The sequence below is a fragment of the Xylocopa sonorina genome, chromosome 7 (assembly GCF_050948175.1).
Source record: "Xylocopa sonorina isolate GNS202 chromosome 7, iyXylSono1_principal, whole genome shotgun sequence".
NCBI classification, from domain to species: Eukaryota; Metazoa; Arthropoda; class Insecta; order Hymenoptera; family Apidae; genus Xylocopa; species Xylocopa sonorina.
Window position 1 is genome coordinate 8,452,795 of NC_135199.1, and position 18,649 is coordinate 8,471,443.

Here is an 18,649-nt window from a genome sequence, read left to right on the forward strand (position 1 = left end):
AAGTATCACAAACATCGTTCGAAAAAATGATTTCAATTAACGAATTGGCCTGATCAATAACGCTGGGCCTATAGTACAATTGTGCATCCAACTTTGATTCATGATCTATAAAATAAATAACATCCTCTTTAATATAAACTGTTGTCTTGCGGGCGCAAAGTAAAATGAATATACATTCTCTGTTTTTATGGGATTGTCAGAGTATTTGATGGACTTTCTTGCTAATTTATAATACGTCTGTGCTTATGCGTCGCGCGTACTTCACGCGTTAGAATGAAATTCAACGAAGTAGTTTACAAAAAGACGAAAATAAAGATGTTAAGAATTTCGGGCACAATCATGGTTATCGGTACACATCGCATGAAATCTGAGATGATTCGCGCGGAAGGCTGCTCGTTACGCAAATATATAGTAATATTGCATTTGACCAGTCAAATAATGAAGGAAATCAGAGTATAAGATTTGCGATCTTACGGATTACAAATTAGCAATTACATAACCGAAACTATCGCAAAGCTTGATAGATCAGAATCGATTGTAACTCCATCATTATCGCGCGAAACCGAATATCCTAACGGTATATTATGTAGATTACACTTAATGTCCTTAACATTTTTACTTCATTTTTTTTTCTTTTTATCGGTGATTTCCGCTTATGATAATTTCTCGTTTCTCTCAACTAAATTTATACGGTAAATGCGATAGTATTGTTTAGATTTAGTGTTCACAACAATGTGGAAGCAAAGGGAACATATATTTACAGATCCTCATAATCTCCAAGGTAATGGATTATGAATTAAACAAGGATTCCCAGCTTTTATGAACTGAGAACGCACACAGCGCGCATTGATAATGTAATCGCTTTATAGCTTGTTAATTCTTTTTGTTTAATTAGTATGAGTATTATTAGTAATAATTATTGAAATGGGGAAAGCGAAAATAGTTCACCAATGTCATTTAGAACGAAACGATACCTTAGCCATCGGAATGAGATATTCAATTCTAATCGTATCATTTTCAAATTTGCATGCAATAACGATCTACTTAGGTATAAGCCTGAATGTAGGTACGTAGACTATATTAGGTGCCACTGTGTGCCACTTTCACATTAGACTTTTTCTTTAAACTCTATCATCCTCGCTAAAATATATCTCGGATATAACTTTTCTTTAAACACCGTAATTTGCAAAAATTGTCCCATTGCGAATTTTTAACGTAATCTTGTATCACTTTAGAACAAAAAATTGTGGATTCAAATAAAAATTAAGTGCTATTTTTCTCTGACCATATTCTGTGTGTGTGTATAAATTGTATAGAAGAAACCAATGAAGTTATTTAAAAGGGACTCTGTGTCATAGCAAAGTTTAATGAAAATAGCGCTATAATCTTTTGTTGCTCTTAAATATTGAATTTTAGAACCGACAAGGTGTTTCAATCCATTATAAGTGTAATCACAATTCATAGCAACTGATTCGCTCGTTGTTTCAGAGATATCGATAACTATTCGTAGAGGAGGATAACAGCACAAAGAGGATAAGAAGACACCGTTACGAGGAGGAGAAAGCTAATCTACGTGCCTCACTGATTTGTATTAATTAGCATGTTATCCATTATCGGGATCGAAGAACGAGATACACCATGTTGTTCAACAGAAATCTCGTGCCTGGAACTTCATTCCTTTTTTTAAAAGTGAAAGAGAATTCAAACGTAGGCTGGCGAAAGATTCAAAGTAAGTCGCGAAATTACATTGTTGCGTATAGTAGCCCGTGTCGTTCTTGAACTTTTAATTATCTGTATCACCATAATACGACAGTCATGGCAGACTACCATGGAGACGCCTCGCAGTCGTTCTGCGGCCAATCGTTGTTCCGGGAGATGACTGGTGAAACTGGAAAATGCCTTCGGTGATGGCACATTGGCTGGACTACCACTGCCTTTGTAACTTCTACGTAACAAGATTTTGTCATATAAAAGAACAATTTATCAATAAAAATTCCTTAACGCTATACAGATTGATTCGTGCTTCGTAATTTTCCTAAGAGAAGAGCAACCAGTAGCATTAGCGAAGTGATGCACGCGCGAAATTACCTTTTCTCTTGATTCTCTGTTTCACGACGGGCATGAGAAGGTGGCGTGGAAGTCGGTGTAAGTATCAAAACGGGTGTCGTAGTAGGCGTGGATGAAGGTGTTACGCTTTTCAATGATGAATCCTTGCGTCTAGAGGCTGGCGACGCGGGTGCAGATCCAGCTGCCCCACCTGCTCTTAGCCAAGAACTTTTGCTTGTATCTGGTTCCGAGGATGACGGTGAAAGAAGAAGACCAGGAGACAGTAAAACTACCGGGACATGGGCGAAGTGCTCTGTTGGAATGCGCATCTATAAAATATGAAAATTCAGTGGTCAATCCGGCCATCGTCTTTGGTATTGCGCACGATATACACGGAGTTAAAATCGAATAAGAATTTCGCTTACCTTGGAATAACATTTCACGCACACAGTCCTTTCGCACAAACGACAACGTTGCCCCCACGGCCCTAACAATCCGAACCTAGTTTTTAGGCAAAGGAAACAAACGCGCCTCTTTTCTACGTCCTCTTTTACGCGTCCTTCTACGGGCAGAGATTCCAGCTCGGCTTTAGTTAATACACTACGAATATGCACGATCTCCTCGAGAGTTAGAGAAAGTCTTTCATCTAGGAACATGTCACCTAACGTAGGCTTCTACAAGAACAGAATGCTCATTATTTTAAGTAAATATCAATTTTTCAAGTTCATCTCGAATTTTACAATCAAAGAATTATAGAAATTTATTTTTCAAATTTCTATGATATACAATACCTGTCCTTTATCATCTTGCCAATCCTCATTTTGATCTTCGGCATCCTTTGCGCCTTCGGCTATAGTTTGCGATCGCCGTGGTTGTCTTGCTCTCGGTTGAGGACTTAGACTTGGACTAGGATTTACACTGATATTTGGACTCGGTCCCTGGCTCAACGTCGATTCCGTCGTACCCGCATGCTGACGACTTTGCGGCCTCGAATGAGGAAGAGAAGTGGTACCAGTCAACGCTGTAAGTGCTATACTACGCTTTGCAGCGTGTTTTCGAGCGGATGCTCTTCTAGACGGACACTGCGTTGCGAGATCGTAAGCTAAAAAAAAGTTCATTTGCAAAATATCGTCCCTTATAAATTTATCTTTAACACTATCTATGCCAGATAATTTGATGATTACATTCAAGTTGCGTATCGCAGAAGCGATGATACTCGTTTCTCGTTAAACGCAATCCCCCGGTTTTTCGCCAAGGATTCGCAGAATCAGATTCATCGTCGTCCCTTTGATCTTTATGCCTGCTACGAGCACTACTTCTGTCCACAAACGAGTAATCTTCTTTCAATTGCCAATAATTTGATGCTTCGTCCTCTTCTTCGAATCTTGTTACTGCAAATTCATCGTTGTAATCGTCGTCGTCGTCTTCGTCTTCTGCGTCGAGCTATTCGCAAAAGTGAAAGGTACAATAATAGGTAAAAGATGGAAAATAAAGAAAATGAATACCATCGATTACCTTTAAATCAAAATCGACAGGTATTACTTTTCTTCTGCCTGTCGTCGTACTGGAGCCGTCCAAATCTCGCCGAGGAGGTTTCGGTACTGCAGACGAGTCATTATCCTTGACATCGCCACTACTTGCGGTATGATCTACAAATATGTTATTTATAGAAATTGTTTCAGAATGTAGAAATTAACGATCTGTTGGGACAATATGCTAATAACCAATGAACATGACATATGAATGTGCGATGTTCTCTCACGGAAGATAATGAAAAACTTGTGGTACCTCATTAAATCTTAGATACATACACAACTGTTTCCTACGCAAACGCATAAGATTAAATGCGCAATATCATTAAAATCACATAAAAAGATACATAAAGAAAAATGAAAAAATTCGCCTACGATTATAAAAACTATTACAGAATTCAAATATATACTGTACATGTTAAATGTATTTACATAATATTTTATTTTAGGCAACCGTCTGCATCTCCAACTGTAAGATACAGCCAAAAAGAATCCCATCCTTCTTATGTATGTTACCCGTTACGTCGACCGAAGAAAGATGAATGGTATGATTACCTGTGACCGTAATGCGCCTTCTACGCGACTTACGATTCCTGTTTCCCGCTACTCTAATCTCGAGCTTGCCGATTCTCTGCCTCGGTTGCGGAACCGGTGGTACGTTCGTCCTATTCCGACTCGCGGTAGTTGGCACATTGTTCGCAACAGTCCCGGCAGTGGTCGTAGCCGCGGTCTTAGCCTGATTCTCTGTCTGCAACCACTGTGCCGCCACATCCTGCGCGGATTCCTGTTCCTGCTCCGGTTGCGACGGTGGAACTTCACCCAAGACTATCATGCGGGACTCACCGCCTATAGTCCGTTCAGATTATACTTCTCCTTGACATTTATTCCCATATCTTGCTCTAATATACAGTATGTTCGGCTTAATGCCCACCGTTTAAACCTCTTCAATTATTAAGAACACGTTGATGGCGATCGTGGAACTAGCTTTCGTCCCATTAACGTGAACGACGATTTCACCATTTATTATCCACGTATCAAGATTTATTATTAAGTAGAGAGGACTTCACACAAGTGACGGAATGTTTACAGTCATCTATGCGTACTTAAACCGAACATACTGTTCACCGATGTTAATTCTTTACAGTGGCTCTACTTGCGGCAACCACAACGTCCACTCGGAGGTCACTAGTCTCGTCCCCGGTTCTCCAACGATTTTGCGACTCGGTTTCACAATCTCACAGCCTGTGAATCAAGAGGATCATCAACTTATATTCTTGATCGATCCGAACCGGACGTATCAATTGTTTTTGCTTGGTTCGTAGAAAAGGAAACACGTCGAGAAATACTCGGTGGTTACCAGCGTCCAAGCTGTTCTCCTCGTTCATCCGTTTGTTTTTTCCATCCTGTCGGATCCTTGGCCCACCTTGGTGATACTCGCGGATCCGCACGCAAGGGCTGTACATCAAGCGCACGTGCTCGTTGGTATGCCTGTTCTCTTCTCGTTGCGCTCGACTTACTCGTTACACGCGTCTCAGACGTGACCCAAACGAGTTTCACGCTCGAGCTGCAACCTGAACACCCTCAAGTGAGAGCGCGAGTGTGTCGAAGAAAAAAAAAAATCACGCGCGAGAAACCGAGAGGGCAAGGGAAAACCGAGTCGGAAGCCAGGCGAGAGAGAAAAAAAGCGACACGCGACGGAAGAAATCCAGCCAGCGACCCACCGCGTTCCGCGCGATGACGTTTTCGGGCGACGTCAGCTCTCTCGCCCCTTTTGCGCGCTTTCGGTTATTGATCGCGGACGGTCTGGGGGCTTGTTACAGCTTTAAGCCAGCCTACCTTTCGTGTATCGTGATTCATACGAACCAACCCACCTCCATCGCGATGGAAAAATTAGTCACTACGCTTACCACCCCCTCGGACACGTACACGAAACGATTTTGTTTTTTCTTTTTTCGTCTCCTAACGTTACTTTCGGTGAATCGTAGCAACAATCAAGGCACTAGGGAAAACTCTTTAAGTGATCTTGTTTTTATAAAATAATCGTTCGATTAATTTGGATGATACATAATGATGTAAACAATAGAATTTGAAATGTTATAAATTATTATTATTTTTATTATTGTTATTATTATTATTGCTACTACTATTATTATTATTAATATTATTATTGTTATTGATATTAGTGTTATTATTATTGAGAAAAATTAAAATAAAGGTACCACTGTTCTGGTTCCACTGAGTTGCAATTGCCAAGCTCAACCCTTAAGAGTGTGTTAAGGGTGAAAGATGAATAACTCTGTGCAGGTTGCGACAACTGCGCGCGCGCATACTCCTACCCTCCGCCCCTGGATATAATATATATTTCCCTCCCTCTCTCTCTCTTGCAGTTAAATATATTTTTATAAAAGTGTAGCCACATGTGTACTACTACCGTGCGGTTGTGTACAGACGCCGATACGACGTCTATAAAGTTCAAAGCGAACGATGCATAAGATATTGATGGGCCTCAATTGAAATATTCCTGTTTATGTACGACATGACAACATGGTTCTTTTTCTAGATAGTTTTTATCCTGAGATAATAATTGTTTATGTTGGAAGAGATATTTAATATTCCTTTTATACGCTCAGAGTCGATAGATTGCAAAAAAAATATTAAGAAAATGCTACAAGTATATAATTTAAACGTTGTGCTTTTTATGTTTGAAGGAAAAAAAATATTTATCAAATCATATGTAGATTTCAGTGTACTTATTTTATATACTTAATAAAACTAGACTTATTGAGGTACCACATAAGACAATAACGATTGAAATTGATGCATGTTAACTAGTGAGAATATTGATGCACAAAATACGAACCGAGTACATTAGTTATCATAGTATTTATTAAAAATTCGTACATATGAACGAAGTGGATATGTATTTTGTAAAGCAACAGGGCATGCAAAGACTATCGTTGCGCGTGTTAATGTATAATGCAACTTACCATTCAGAGGGGATGTTCTTTCGTTTTTAGGAACGTATCTATTCCGCGATGATCTTAAATTCGGTGGTTTTTTTATACTTTCCATGAGTAATTCTCGAAGTGTCCATTCTTTCTGCAGCGGTGGTAGTTGTCTGTCGGAAGCCTGTACAAAATTATATCTCTAAATTCTACCCTATCTAATTTCCCTATCTAATTGAATAAAATAAATAGTTTCCCCTCGGTCTTTTTACACGATCGTTACTAGCAATTGTTTCTAAATATTTCTATAATAAATGTTTTTACATTACTGTTAAAGCGTTAAAGCGTCACCTTTTTTAAGGGAGGTCTGCTCCGAATAAATTCAAGGATAACTGCATGCGCGTCTTTCCGCAAGTGTGGTGTAGGCGACGGTGTCTTTCTCAGATTATACCTTCTTTCTCGAATGTCATCCATCAGAATTTCGTACGGTGTTAATTCAAATTCAGCCCCCTTTCCGCGTCCACGTATGTTAGTCTTTGAACCCAAATTTGCTTCTACTTTTTTCAGTTTCACGCCTTTCCGCAACTCTTGGATAACTTGTACCCAAAATCTTGCCTATTGAAATAATCCCTTTAATTGTGTGCTATGACTTTATGTACAATCTAACTAAAGATTTAGAAAAGTAAATATAGATATATGCATTATATATATATATATGTATATGTGTGATATAATATTTACAAGTTATACACCACTATTTATGTAATACAGAATATTTAAAAAAATTACTTTAATTCTATCTTCTTTCATAACACAATTTACGAGAATGAACATATTTTAACGAGAACGAAATTATCTCGTATATTTACAGCACAGCTGATAAGAATATTCTACAATCCTTTAGACAACAAAATAGCGCTGATCATTATGAAAAACTATCCATGCTGCATGCTTGACAACTACAATCGCGTCTAAGATCTAACACACCAGTTTTACATGCGCAAACATTATTAACCATGACATACTTGTATAGCCCTCCAAATCCTAATGTCAGTCTATAACGGTAGAGAGTCAAGTCAATAAATCTCAAATATCTTATCTCTGCAAAATGACAAATGACTTTATGCGGCACAATGATGTTAATAATGCAATTTGCCGCGAGTTACAGCACGAACACATACATAATTTCACGACAATTCGTTCGATTGGACAATTTTAAATACATCTGCAATCGTAATCTTCATTTTTTTGTTGAAATATCGAACGAATTTAACATAAACAATTCATTAGAGTGCTACAAAATTCTGATAGAGTAGAATGTATATCTTCTAACAGCTTTTTAACGCAGTGGATTTGAATCTGTAACCTTGGAACACTCTGTTGTAACGGTTTAAAACAAATAAATGGTGTTATTATCTTGTTTGTATAAACTTAAGGCATGCGTCATATGGCCATTGAAGTCTTACCCAATCAATGAAATCTAACGTGTCGAGGTTCTGAACAGACAACGAGGTTTGCTTATTGTTATCGCTGTTGGCAGCCTCTCTTTGACTAGCCTGCAATTTGTCGGCCGCGACTGTATCTAAAAACTGGGACAATTCCAGTGCCTCTGCTACGAATGCCCGTATTACTGCCTTATAGTGAGCTTCCGCAGATTCGACTGGGGCTTGCATATGCCTGGTGCACAACTATAAATAAATAAACTGTGATCATTTCCTGTATATTTATACGAGTTTTCAAATTTCGATTGCGTTTATTGTATCATCCTATATAGATGGGGTAAAACAGATAAAAAAACGTATTCCTTGTGCTTACTTGCATTACATATTTTAAGGAATACATAGACGACCTTTCTTCATACGTATCGTTATTCTTTTGTGAGACAAACTCGTCTACGTCGGCGTCACTCGAGTCTCGTTCGATACCTTCATCGTCCGTTTCCTGTGGTCGTTCTTCCATTTCTCCTTCGATTTCTGTTGCGACAAAAAATGATTGACCTTTACGTGACACCGCAATTCAATCGAATAATTAAATTACCAGACATTGTTATAAATTAATTTTACTTTGATCTGTACTAGTCATTAACGTTATAAGAGCTTCTAGGTCTGGCGACAAAGGCCTTTCTTCTTGCTCGTCTAGGCCGAAATCAAGCGCTTTGAATATCATCATGCCTAACGAGAACATTGCCTGCACATATCAGAAAAAATATAGTTTGAAACAATATACATTATCTGATATTTATTCTTCAGAAATTTAATTTCAAATCGATTGTTCACCTTTTTCTCAGACACACAGGGTTTTTCCGAATCTGTAACAAAAATAATGACACGAATAAAAAATAAGCTCCAATACTATCAGATGAGTCATAAGTACAGGAAGTTCATATCTCGCGTACAGCATGGAAATTCAATCGCTTTGGTCACTCTATTATTATTACTTTCACTTTTTATTGTTACTGTTATTAACTCTTCTATTATACGTATTCAATTACAACGTAATTTCTATACATAATTCCGTCAAATATTTTCTTTTTTTTCTTAGAAGGAAAATGGTATATCGCGTATGATATAAAAACTATGGGCGGCTACTGTGATCAGAATACAATTACGCACGATTTACATTAAACAACGATACTGTCTGATAAAAAAACTATATACCATAAACTCTACTACATCGCACTATAATACATAACTGTACAATAATTGCGTTTTATTTACACAAAAGATCCGTGATATGTATCCGAATGACACAATAATCACAAATAATAAACACAGTTACTACAGTGGGAAAAATATACCTTCATAACTACCGTACATAAAGTATATACAACATACTCCACGAGTCTACCAGACAATGTTTTCAATAATAACAATTACGTTCTTTCGATTAACATTAGTTTGCATACGTATCGTACCTTCGTTCTATATCATTTCTCTCTCTCTCTCTCTCTCTCTCTCTTACTGACTACAAAACAGTAAATCGATAAGATATTCCGGCGATACAGAAAAGCCCTCTCTGAAAATACAGCGATTAATATCGTCTTACCGATTAGTTCGCCAAGCCAAACATCGCCATCCTTGTGAAGGACGATCTGCGATAAGTCCGATAACTCGTGAAGACCGTTCTCTGGGAAGTGTGACAAACTCTTGGCCGTTTGATAACAGAGAGCCCATGCTTGCTCCTGGCTGACCGGTCCATTGAAAGACAGAAGGATGTCCTTCAGATTTAGCCGGCCGTTCGCGTCTAGTTTGCACTTCGGCCTTTGCATCGTCGTTTCCCTTGCTTTATTCCTTGTCGCTCTCTTCTCCTCGTCGGAAACATCGAGGCCGTCCTCGCACGACGTCGAGATTCCTTTATGCGTGGTCATTTCTCTGTAATATCATCAATAAAGTCTGTTACAGCGCATACTTAAATTACAATCTAGGCTCGTTGCATTAGTAGGTGGTCACTTTATCGACCGAGTTCCTTTTCTATTTTTTTCATCTGCTACGCGTAAGAAATGAAAATAACCATTGGAATAACAGATAACGCGGCGTGTGCTGTTGCTGTTTAATGGAAACACGATTATTTCGACACTGTACGATTAGATACACGACTGTTTGAATACTGTCCGTTTCCTCGCTGTATTTGTATCATATATTAATAACTCCGATAAAAGATGTAAAAGAGAGTGACTTGGAGAATGATAAGAGTGGGATTAAGGTTGAAGTCTTTAGGCGAAATGAATGGGAAATACGATACGAACGAGTCTAGAAAGTTTTGAAAAAGGACGCGCTTACATCATAGAACAAACACAAAAGGGAGCCATGTATCGATATTTCATTTTCGACTGGAAATCGAAGCGTGACAAAAATCGTGTGTACAAAAGTTGCGCAACGTTTAGAAACAATAAAGAACCGTTCTTATTTAACAATCATAAACTCGGTTCGCGAATATACTGTGAAATATACCAAGATAAGTTGACTTTTATGATCCACTAAGTTTTAAATAACTATATAGAAGCAGATAAACGTAATCTGTTCCACGAAGATCATAGCGATTTTCAATTTATCATAATCGTACGCCCCTTTTACAAATTATTCCGCAACGTTCCCCAACCAAATCGCCTTCCAACAGATGGATAACAATTACATGCGTATCAAAATACAGGCAATCTCTGACAAGCATCTTATCTAATCTATTTTGAAAATTAATGTATAATTTCCTTTCCCCCGCTTTTTATTTTCACGTAATTACTTCTAATCTATAAAGTAACAGTGCATCGAAAATTGATCTTAAAAGTTACTTCATTCTTTTTTACGCGAACAATTTCGAAAGGATCGAAGATGTTTCAATGATTTTTTATTGTCAGGTTTCGCGAAAAAATTTGTCGTAAAAGAATCTTGATCCCAATTGTGGAATTACGCTGATATGAAGTACCAATTTTCAAATCGCTAGTTACTGCACGTATGTAAACTATCGATCATATGCATGCATATGTTGGTATTATTCGTACACATATACACACGAAATTGCAATCAAATTCGCAAAAATACATTACGCGTACTATTATATTATACTACTTAATAGGAAATTATTGAACATAAATCATACTATTTATGTAATACTTACGTTTACAATAGTTTCATCAATCAACTTTTCTACATTTAATCTACATCTTACGTATAAATGATGAATAAAAAAAAGCTTCCCTACCACGGTTTAAGGTTATCATATTTGCGCTATAATTTTCGAATATAAAAACTGATGATCAAAAAACGATGGAAAATCACATTAGTACATTCTGTGACTTTATGCTATAAGTAAAACTACATCGTTTTAACCCACCGATTGAAAGAAATTAATTGCATTTCGTGCAATGTCAGAAATAATAAAATCAGACGTCTGCTCGTATTTTTATTAACGAAACGATCAGTTTTAAGAGTCCCTGCGACTAACTTCTGTTACCAATAAAATTCGCACTGCGGTAACGACTGGTAAACTTATCATCTAGAAGAATATGTATAAACGAACAGAACAAAGAGAATTATTCGAAAAATATTACTCTGCGATTCGACACGTACCTTTAATTATTTAGGCGGTTAACGTGCAAGTTGTGACACAAAATACGTTACGAAATATTCACTACATCACTGTCCACTCATCCTTTCCGTGGGATTTTTTGTATCACTTTTTCGCCCGAGGTGAGAAAATTAATTGTTTCACGGGCGAATAGCCTATCGCGTTGAACTTTCCTCCTGCGACTTTTGATGCCGATCATATTAATTCTCCTCGAGCACATTGACAATCGAGACTCGACACGGCACTTTGTTTATTATTGTTGATCCGTAGTTGCAACGGGACGTTTCCTTGAACATTATGAGATTCGAGCAAAAACATTCGATGTATATACGCGTATTCTCAGTTCGATACTGGCAGAGGAGCACCGGTGCTAAGATTTTCCGTGTCTTAAAAAGAAAAAAAAAAAGAAAAGAACGTTCGATTTCCGTGCGTTTCCTACGTGCTGCCGTAAATCGAATTTAATTAAAGAAAAAGGAACTTCGCTTTCGACTCATCATAGCGATAACGTTTTAAACCAGCGATTACCAGTGGTTACTCTGTACGGGAATTGCGATATAGACTGAAACTACCACTGATCGCCGCACCGTTCGATCCATAACCTGTACTCTTGTTATATGTATATCGTCTGTATATACTACGCCCGTCGCTCGTGAAATCCGTGTACGAAAGTTGTGGAGATAAAAGCTGACGAAATGCGTTCGGATATTTATCGCTGACCGTGTAATGCCATTTTTACTCGCGCAGATGCTTTCTAATATAACCTTTAGAAATCTCGATAAGAGATTGTGTCGAGATTAAAAAAATATGATGCGAAAATGAAGATGAAAAATTTTCGAGCATCTCGACTGGATCGTTTTAATTGACGAAAAGGGCGATAATTCAAAATATTCGAGTACAGCTGAAAATCGAGTGCTGTGTATGAAATAATGCCACGGATACCGTTCCCTTATTGGTCGGTGACAGATGGACCAATAGAAAAGTTAGTCAAGGTGCGCAACGAATCGCTGGATCGTCTGGAACATTCGGAGGTGTGAATTACACTTTCGGCCTAAAAGTCGAATTTCTGATGCAATATTCGTTAACAAGACGTGAATGCACTGTATAGATAGTACGAAAGGATCGCGATCCGCGTGATTAAGATGCACGTCAGTATTTAAAAGCTGAGCGAAGTAATAAGTTTATTGTGAGAACACTAAAGTGTCTATAGAACGGTATTCAAAATGACTGAAGAAGACTCGGTATGTAATGACATTAGAAGTGTAACTTTAGAAAGGAAATGTGGAGAGCATGCGAACATGGATCATCTTGACACACTTTACGATTTTTTCACGATACATCGATGCCTGCGAATGGGAGAACGATCTCCTATCTGTACAAAATTAATATTTTTCAATGAAATTTCAATCAAATAAAAATAGATGCTACTTTTTGGATTCCAACCTCAAAACCATGTGGATGATATTGGGGAGAATGTATATTCATCAACGGTGTAATATCCCTTGACAGATATGCCGTTACCCGCGTTACTGTAACATATTTAATGTTTACTGCAATATGTTACTGTATGTTCTAAATCTGAATGCCTCTAAATAATTTTAACGCGATATTTAACCTATAGAATACGAGAATACGACGAGAATATATTATTAATTACTGTACTTAATAATCTGATGCAACATAGCAAATGATGCTACAATTCTGCTTAAGGATCGGAGAGTTAATTGAGAAAAATTTCCAGGTATTTGATCCTACTCTGAAAAAGAAAAAGAAGAAGAAGAAAACTACCTTTGATCTTGATGCTGCATTTAATGAAGCTGGTAGTACGGGAGATGCTATGGAAACTAGTGGTGACAAAGAGAATCAGGAGCCAGAGCCTCCTGTGCCAGCCGAAGATGATGATACATTGGATCTAGAAAACTTTGGGAGGAAGAAAAAGAAGAAGAAAAAAGCATTTAATTTAGATGAACTTGATACAGCTTTGCCAGATACAAAAAAAGAGGTGGATAGTCACCTATTACCCGCATCGATAATATCAACCAAAAATCATAATTTTCTGAATAACAAATATTAAAATTTCTTTTTGATTTTAATAGGATATTGTCGAACAGCAAACTGAAGAAGTTGCCGTCGATGATACCTTTGACTTGGATATGGACTTCTCGAAGACTAAAAAGAAAAAAAAGAAAAAGAAAGATCTAGATGAGTTAGTGGCTGAAGAAGAACGTAAAGAAATTGAAGATAAAGAAAATGGTAAATATTATATACTATAAAAGTATTATCCATTAGGTAACTAGTTGTTTATGTTACTCATTATTTGTTAACATGCTGCACTGAATCTGAGCGAAGTGCAGAGTATGGTAAGGGATAATATGTTTGATGTTTTTTCTCTCTATAGATATTTACTACATATAGAACAATCACAGTAAATACATCACTTTTGCACTTTCACAAGTCTCATTCCAAATTGCGAGACAAGTATTATTTCTGTCTGTAATTTATAAAATGGTGATCAACATATGAATCACATTTTGATGAGAATATTTCTACGTACATTGCAAAATGAAATTATGTATAATTCAATGGTATTTATAAAGAAACGTCTGCTCTTTAAAAGTTAAAAATGCAGCTACCGTCATGTAACTAATTGATGTTTTATGCTTTTATCATGAGAATGTCGGTTCAAATACATGAAAAAAATCTGAAAAAAGAATATAATCAGTGGTGAAATTAAACATGAATCTGTTTATGAAATGTTCCATTTTTTTATTTTAATACTCAATTGCATACTAAGTAAGTATTGTATTTTCTAATAGAGGACACAAGTTTGTGGGTTGGATCGGATAGAGACTATACATACGATGAATTACTGGTAAGAGTATTTAATATTATGAGGGAAAAGAACCCTGACATGGTTGCTGGTAAAAAACAAAAGTTCGTCATGCGTCCTCCTCAAGTAGTACGTATAGGTACCAAGAAGACATCTTTTGCCAACTTCACAGAAGTAAGTGTTGCATAGTATAATACTTAGTACTTATATTTTTTATATATTTGATTGTAAAATATTTGCCAATTACGCGACGAATAATTTTTAATTACAGATATGTAAAACACTCCATAGGCAACCAAAACATTTACTTGACTTTTTACTCGCTGAGTTAGGAACTAGTGGTTCTGTTGATGGAAACAGTCAACTTATTATTAAGGGCCGTTTCCAACAGAAACAAATAGAAAATGTTCTTAGGAGATACATTAAAGAATACGTTACCTGCCACACTTGTCGTTCTCCAGATACAATCCTTCAAAAAGATACTCGACTATTTTTCTTACAGTGCGAGACTTGTGGCTCAAGATGTTCAGTAGCTAGCATAAAATCTGGTTTCCAGGTATTTTTATTTTTATTTAAGCATATATTTATAATTATTTTAATGTTCTAAGCTTTTACAGAACAGTTCTAACAATCTTGTATCTATTTTAGGCCGTTACAGGAAAGCGTGCTGCTATTCGAGCAAAAACTGCCTAAAACATTTGTCATATGTCATGTTTATCAATTTTGTAGCATAATTTTGAAATTATCAGAGATTTCTTGTGTCAGGTCGCAATTTTTACTAATATCTATTATAACAGCGTGCAATCCGAACACTCAGTTTTTTATCCATGCGAATTAAGGATCGTCAGTTTGGAAATGGAAGATAATTGTAGAATTCACAGCACAACACTTTTTATCGAATCACCAGAAACAAAAGGAAGGACAGAAAAATAATTATTTCTAAATGAATTTTCTTGAAGTACCTCAAACTATTTTTAGTAATATTTTATCTGGTTTTCCTTTTCGAATCGGCTTTGTTGGTTTGCTGAAATTTTTAACGTACCATTTGCTCGTAGAACACACGAATGCTACCATATGATTTATCAGAATTTTAGTTTTCTTTACGCATTTTTACAACACTTTCTGAGAGACATATGCAATTGAATTGTACACAATATTTGAATGAACTGGGATATTGAAAAAGGAACAGTCACACGATAATACGAAATGCATTATCCATTTGTCTACCATTGTGACATAACATCCTGTATAAAGAATTGTCGATTAAGTGTAAAATGGTATGGATTACCAGTTGTTAATGATAGATTTAAGCTGGTAAACAATTTGTTATATCATTTTCTGTATACAAAGAAATTGTACCATTAAATTCAAGTACATTATTACGCATTGCGAAAAGTATTATTCCCGTAATTTATCTTTTCACGAGAAGTGTTATGATAAAAATGCAAAAGATTTTTCTTTCTTTAAGCAATCAATGGTCACACATTTCTTAGTTAATTTATTCAATTGTATTTACTAGGTAATAAATCTATCTTAAGAAACTTCATCATTCTTCTTATGATCCATTTAACAACAAGTGTAAAGATAATTCGTATTTATTAAGTTTAGTTTCTAGTATTCTACTATCATTTATAATTTGTTGCAAAGTCGCCGAAATACGAGCAAATATTAAATAGTTTTTACTTCAATCAATTTAATGTCGAGCAACACTGAGAACATTGTTTTGTAAAAGAGATTGTGCAATTTTAATGATCTTACGTGTATATTATAACAATCAGCTTGAATACTATATGTTAAAATTTACATATTTCATTGCTATTTATGTATATTAATACAATAAAACCATGATCTTTTTGATTAAAACAAAAGCTTCTTTAAACTTTTAATTGAAGATAAAAAATTTAAGTTCTTGTCAAATCAGTACCTTCTTTTAATTCGGCTATTTTATCTTTGATATAAAGTGCAGTGTCTACAAGGTTTCGGAAGTGAGAAATCGGTATGTTTGGCATTGGAAACTCTACAAAGGGAACCCATATTCGTGAACCATTCTCTAATACTTTTAAATGTACTGGCTGAGAAAATACTAGTCCTTTTGGAATACCAAAACAGCCTAAAACAAGTACATAAACTGAAGTATCGTTCGAAAGAACTTAGTTTAAAAAAAATTGAATTTAAACATCTACATAAATAGTATGCATAACTTGTAATATTATATTCTGCCTAATTGTGTCGCTTGTCTGTTATAACTGTATTTTTATCATATTTATAGTACCATTTGATGGAATTCCTAATGATATAATTTCATCTCCAATGTTTTCGTTTTTCCCATACCACAATTTCAAAAGGTCGCAAACTGCTTTACATTTTGGAAGATCTTCGGATCTACCTACTTGATATCGAAGAAGAGCCTAAGAAAAAATTAGTGTATCTTCATACTATCGAACGAATACAGCAGAGAGTAACAAAGTATACCTTTTGTTTTAAATGCCTTTCGTAAGGATTTTTATCATGTGCCATGTAAAAGAACCATCTTAAATGTGAATGCTGAGTTCTAAATGGCAACATTACATTTTCATTTAAATTTAGAGCTTTTTTATTCAAATGATATACATTACACTTTTGTATCATATGGTGGACGTCTATAAAGTGATTAATTCCTATAATAGTTACATTTAATTAATTAATCTATTTGCAAAACACTAAAGTTGGAGATATACCATTTTTGGTTCCAATGCATGAATTACCTAGGAAACCCCAAACAGGTGGACAGCCAAAGTTTCGTAAAGTAAAACCCAAGGAATTTACAAAGGTATATATAAGTTCCAAACCGTAATGAGCACTGACAACAACAATATTTGTGCTTGGTAATATTGTAACAAGTTCATGGATAATATTAGCGTAGAAGCACGGAAGACTCATTGAACAAAAAATTATTTTCATGTGCGATGGTGCGTGTTCGTTTATTTGATTAGATAAGTTTTCGATGGTTTTATAATTACGTTGCAACCAATGATTCAGCCCTTCGTGTTCTTCTCTAAAATATAAATATTTAAACGTCAACACAAGTATTTTGTAATAATTAATACAGGTAATATAAATGTAGACAATGTTAATAATTGTACTTTGGCAAACTATCAAGATACAGTAATGTGTCACAGTTTTTTAGCCCATCAGGAATATTTTCCACAATATTTACTGTACTTAAGCCAGCTCCTACTGCCCCTGAATCTTTAATGATTCTTCTTAGCTTAAAGAAACATCCAGGTTGATCATATAAACTGATCACGATTCCATTAGTGAACCAGAGATCTTTTGTCACTAACAGCTGAGGAACAAGATCTAAGCACATCGACCTGCCTGCTCCTACTATCAGTATTCTATGTTTCTCTTGTAATTGTGAAGTTATCTTTTTTTGCTTCTTTACAGTATGAGCCTATAAATTTATGTACATAATTCAGTATAGAATAATAAATTCAATTATAGAAAAAACTAAATTCTAAAATAGTATAGCATAGAATATTTTTTCACCAGCATTAAATCTGCTTGTAATGCATCGAGATCGTCTTCACTTAAAAACGATGTGATATTATAAAAGTTGTGCAACAGTTCCCAAAATTGATAACTGCCACCGATATAATTAATGTGAGTTCGACTAAGTCCAATTTCTCTCCATATTAGAGGAGATTTAGTATGATTCCATCCATAGAGCTTACAAGTCTCTTTCAACCAAGACTGAAAAGAAAGTTTTAGATTAGATTTATCATTGTTGACTATTTCTGGTGTACTCTATAGCTTTTTAAACTTAATTATCCAAATATTTCATAAAGATTATACCTAGCTCCATTCACACATGCAGGAATCTAATAAAATATTAATTAACTTACTTCCCATCTTGCAGGAGTTTTATTAATACTCCTATAATGGAAATTCGGTAAAGTCGTAGATAAGCTTTCAGCAATGAAACATACATGATTAAAATTGCGATCTTCTAAAATACCCGCTATTACAGTTATACATCTATCTGATGTCATTTTAAAAAATTAACAATTGAAAAGCGTTTAATTACTATTATCGTTAAAATTAATATAAAAATCTACCGAGAAAGTAATAAAATACCTATAACTATTACAACAAATAATTTATGTATCTAGAAAATACAATTTAATAGCATTATTTTATTACATATACTTTAAATATAATACTGCGATTTTAAATTATATTACTCAAACATTATTAAT

The 18,649-nt window shown here is 35.6% G+C and overlaps 3 protein-coding genes and 1 long non-coding RNA gene across 9 annotated transcripts; 1 reads left to right on the forward strand and 3 right to left on the reverse strand.

Annotated features, from left to right (window-relative positions):
* Nucleotides 1–1,469: 1,469 nt before the first annotated feature.
* Nucleotides 1,470–11,700, reverse strand: Spir (spire type actin nucleation factor). 3 transcript variants are annotated; one of them, XM_076897420.1, is made up of 15 exons: nt 10,303–10,341; nt 9,569–9,894; nt 8,800–8,831; nt 8,587–8,710; nt 8,339–8,496; nt 7,990–8,211; nt 7,549–7,578; nt 6,875–7,138; nt 6,566–6,707; nt 3,562–3,695; nt 3,231–3,489; nt 2,838–3,148; nt 2,472–2,720; nt 2,089–2,375; nt 1,470–1,945 (listed from the first exon to the last, which is right to left on the reverse strand). In XM_076897420.1, exons 1-15 carry the CDS (start codon nt 10,329–10,331, stop codon nt 1,702–1,704), a joined length of 2,811 nt encoding a protein of 936 aa, XP_076753535.1. In that variant the 5' UTR covers nt 10,332–10,341; the 3' UTR covers nt 1,470–1,701. The 3 variants fall into 3 exon arrangements, with proteins under 3 accessions (XP_076753535.1, XP_076753538.1, XP_076753537.1); XM_076897423.1 differs by lacking the exon at nt 10,303–10,341 and adding an exon at nt 11,587–11,700 and having other exon boundaries at nt 1,471–1,945; XM_076897422.1 differs by lacking the exon at nt 7,549–7,578 and having other exon boundaries at nt 1,471–1,945.
* On the reverse strand, nt 4,262–5,191 carry LOC143424999 (uncharacterized). Of its 3 annotated transcripts, none has more exons than XR_013101996.1 (3): nt 4,936–5,191; nt 4,732–4,820; nt 4,262–4,424 (listed from the first exon to the last, which is right to left on the reverse strand). It is a non-coding gene; the product is annotated as an uncharacterized LOC143424999 (long non-coding RNA). The 3 variants fall into 3 exon arrangements; XR_013101995.1 differs by having other exon boundaries at nt 4,287–4,424; nt 4,721–4,820; XR_013101997.1 differs by having other exon boundaries at nt 4,292–4,424; nt 4,736–4,820.
* Nucleotides 11,701–12,653: 953 nt separating the features above from the next.
* Eif2beta (eukaryotic translation initiation factor 2 subunit beta) lies at nt 12,654–16,135 on the forward strand. Of its 2 annotated transcripts, XM_076897500.1 has the most exons (7): nt 12,654–12,822; nt 13,323–13,583; nt 13,678–13,834; nt 13,909–13,941; nt 14,398–14,585; nt 14,683–14,967; nt 15,060–16,135. In XM_076897500.1, the coding sequence occupies exons 1-7, from the start codon at nt 12,805–12,807 to the stop codon at nt 15,102–15,104; spliced, it is 987 nt and encodes a 328-aa protein (XP_076753615.1). In that variant the 5' UTR covers nt 12,654–12,804; the 3' UTR covers nt 15,105–16,135. The 2 variants fall into 2 exon arrangements, with proteins under 2 accessions (XP_076753615.1, XP_076753618.1); XM_076897503.1 differs by lacking the exon at nt 13,909–13,941.
* Nucleotides 16,136–16,217: 82 nt separating this feature from the next.
* LOC143425049 (putative malate dehydrogenase 1B) lies at nt 16,218–18,537 on the reverse strand. The gene is made up of 7 exons (XM_076897504.1): nt 18,296–18,537; nt 17,940–18,143; nt 17,534–17,844; nt 17,156–17,445; nt 16,884–17,068; nt 16,684–16,819; nt 16,218–16,521 (listed from the first exon to the last, which is right to left on the reverse strand). The coding sequence occupies exons 1-7, from the start codon at nt 18,440–18,442 to the stop codon at nt 16,313–16,315; spliced, it is 1,482 nt and encodes a 493-aa protein (XP_076753619.1). The 5' UTR covers nt 18,443–18,537; the 3' UTR covers nt 16,218–16,312.
* Between the last annotated feature and the right edge of the window lie 112 nt (nt 18,538–18,649).

Bases quoted from the DNA above. Each gene is read 5' to 3' on its own strand.
- Eif2beta (XM_076897500.1), top strand. The intron at 13,942-14,397 runs GTAAGGGATAAT...ATTTTCTAATAG, and splicing joins TGAGCGAAGTGCAGAGTATG to AGGACACAAGTTTGTGGGTT. The intron at 14,586-14,682 runs GTAAGTGTTGCA...TTTTAATTACAG, and splicing joins CTTTTGCCAACTTCACAGAA to ATATGTAAAACACTCCATAG.
- Spir (XM_076897420.1), bottom strand. From the start codon at position 10,331: ATGGCTCCCTTTTGTGTTTGTTCTATGAT. The intron at 7,139-7,548 runs GTATGTCATGGT...TTATTTCAATAG, and splicing joins GGATTTGGAGGGCTATACAA to GCAAGATTTTGGGTACAAGT. The intron at 6,708-6,874 runs GTGACGCTTTAA...AATTTTGTACAG, and splicing joins GCAGACCTCCCTTAAAAAAG to GCTTCCGACAGACAACTACC.
- LOC143425049 (XM_076897504.1), bottom strand. From the start codon at position 18,442: ATGACATCAGATAGATGTATAACTGTAATAGCGGGTATTTTAGAAGAT. The intron at 17,446-17,533 runs GTACAATTATTA...TTTATATTTTAG, and splicing joins TATCTTGATAGTTTGCCAAA to AGAAGAACACGAAGGGCTGA. The intron at 16,522-16,683 runs GTACTATAAATA...TACTTGTTTTAG, and splicing joins ATTAGGAATTCCATCAAATG to GCTGTTTTGGTATTCCAAAA.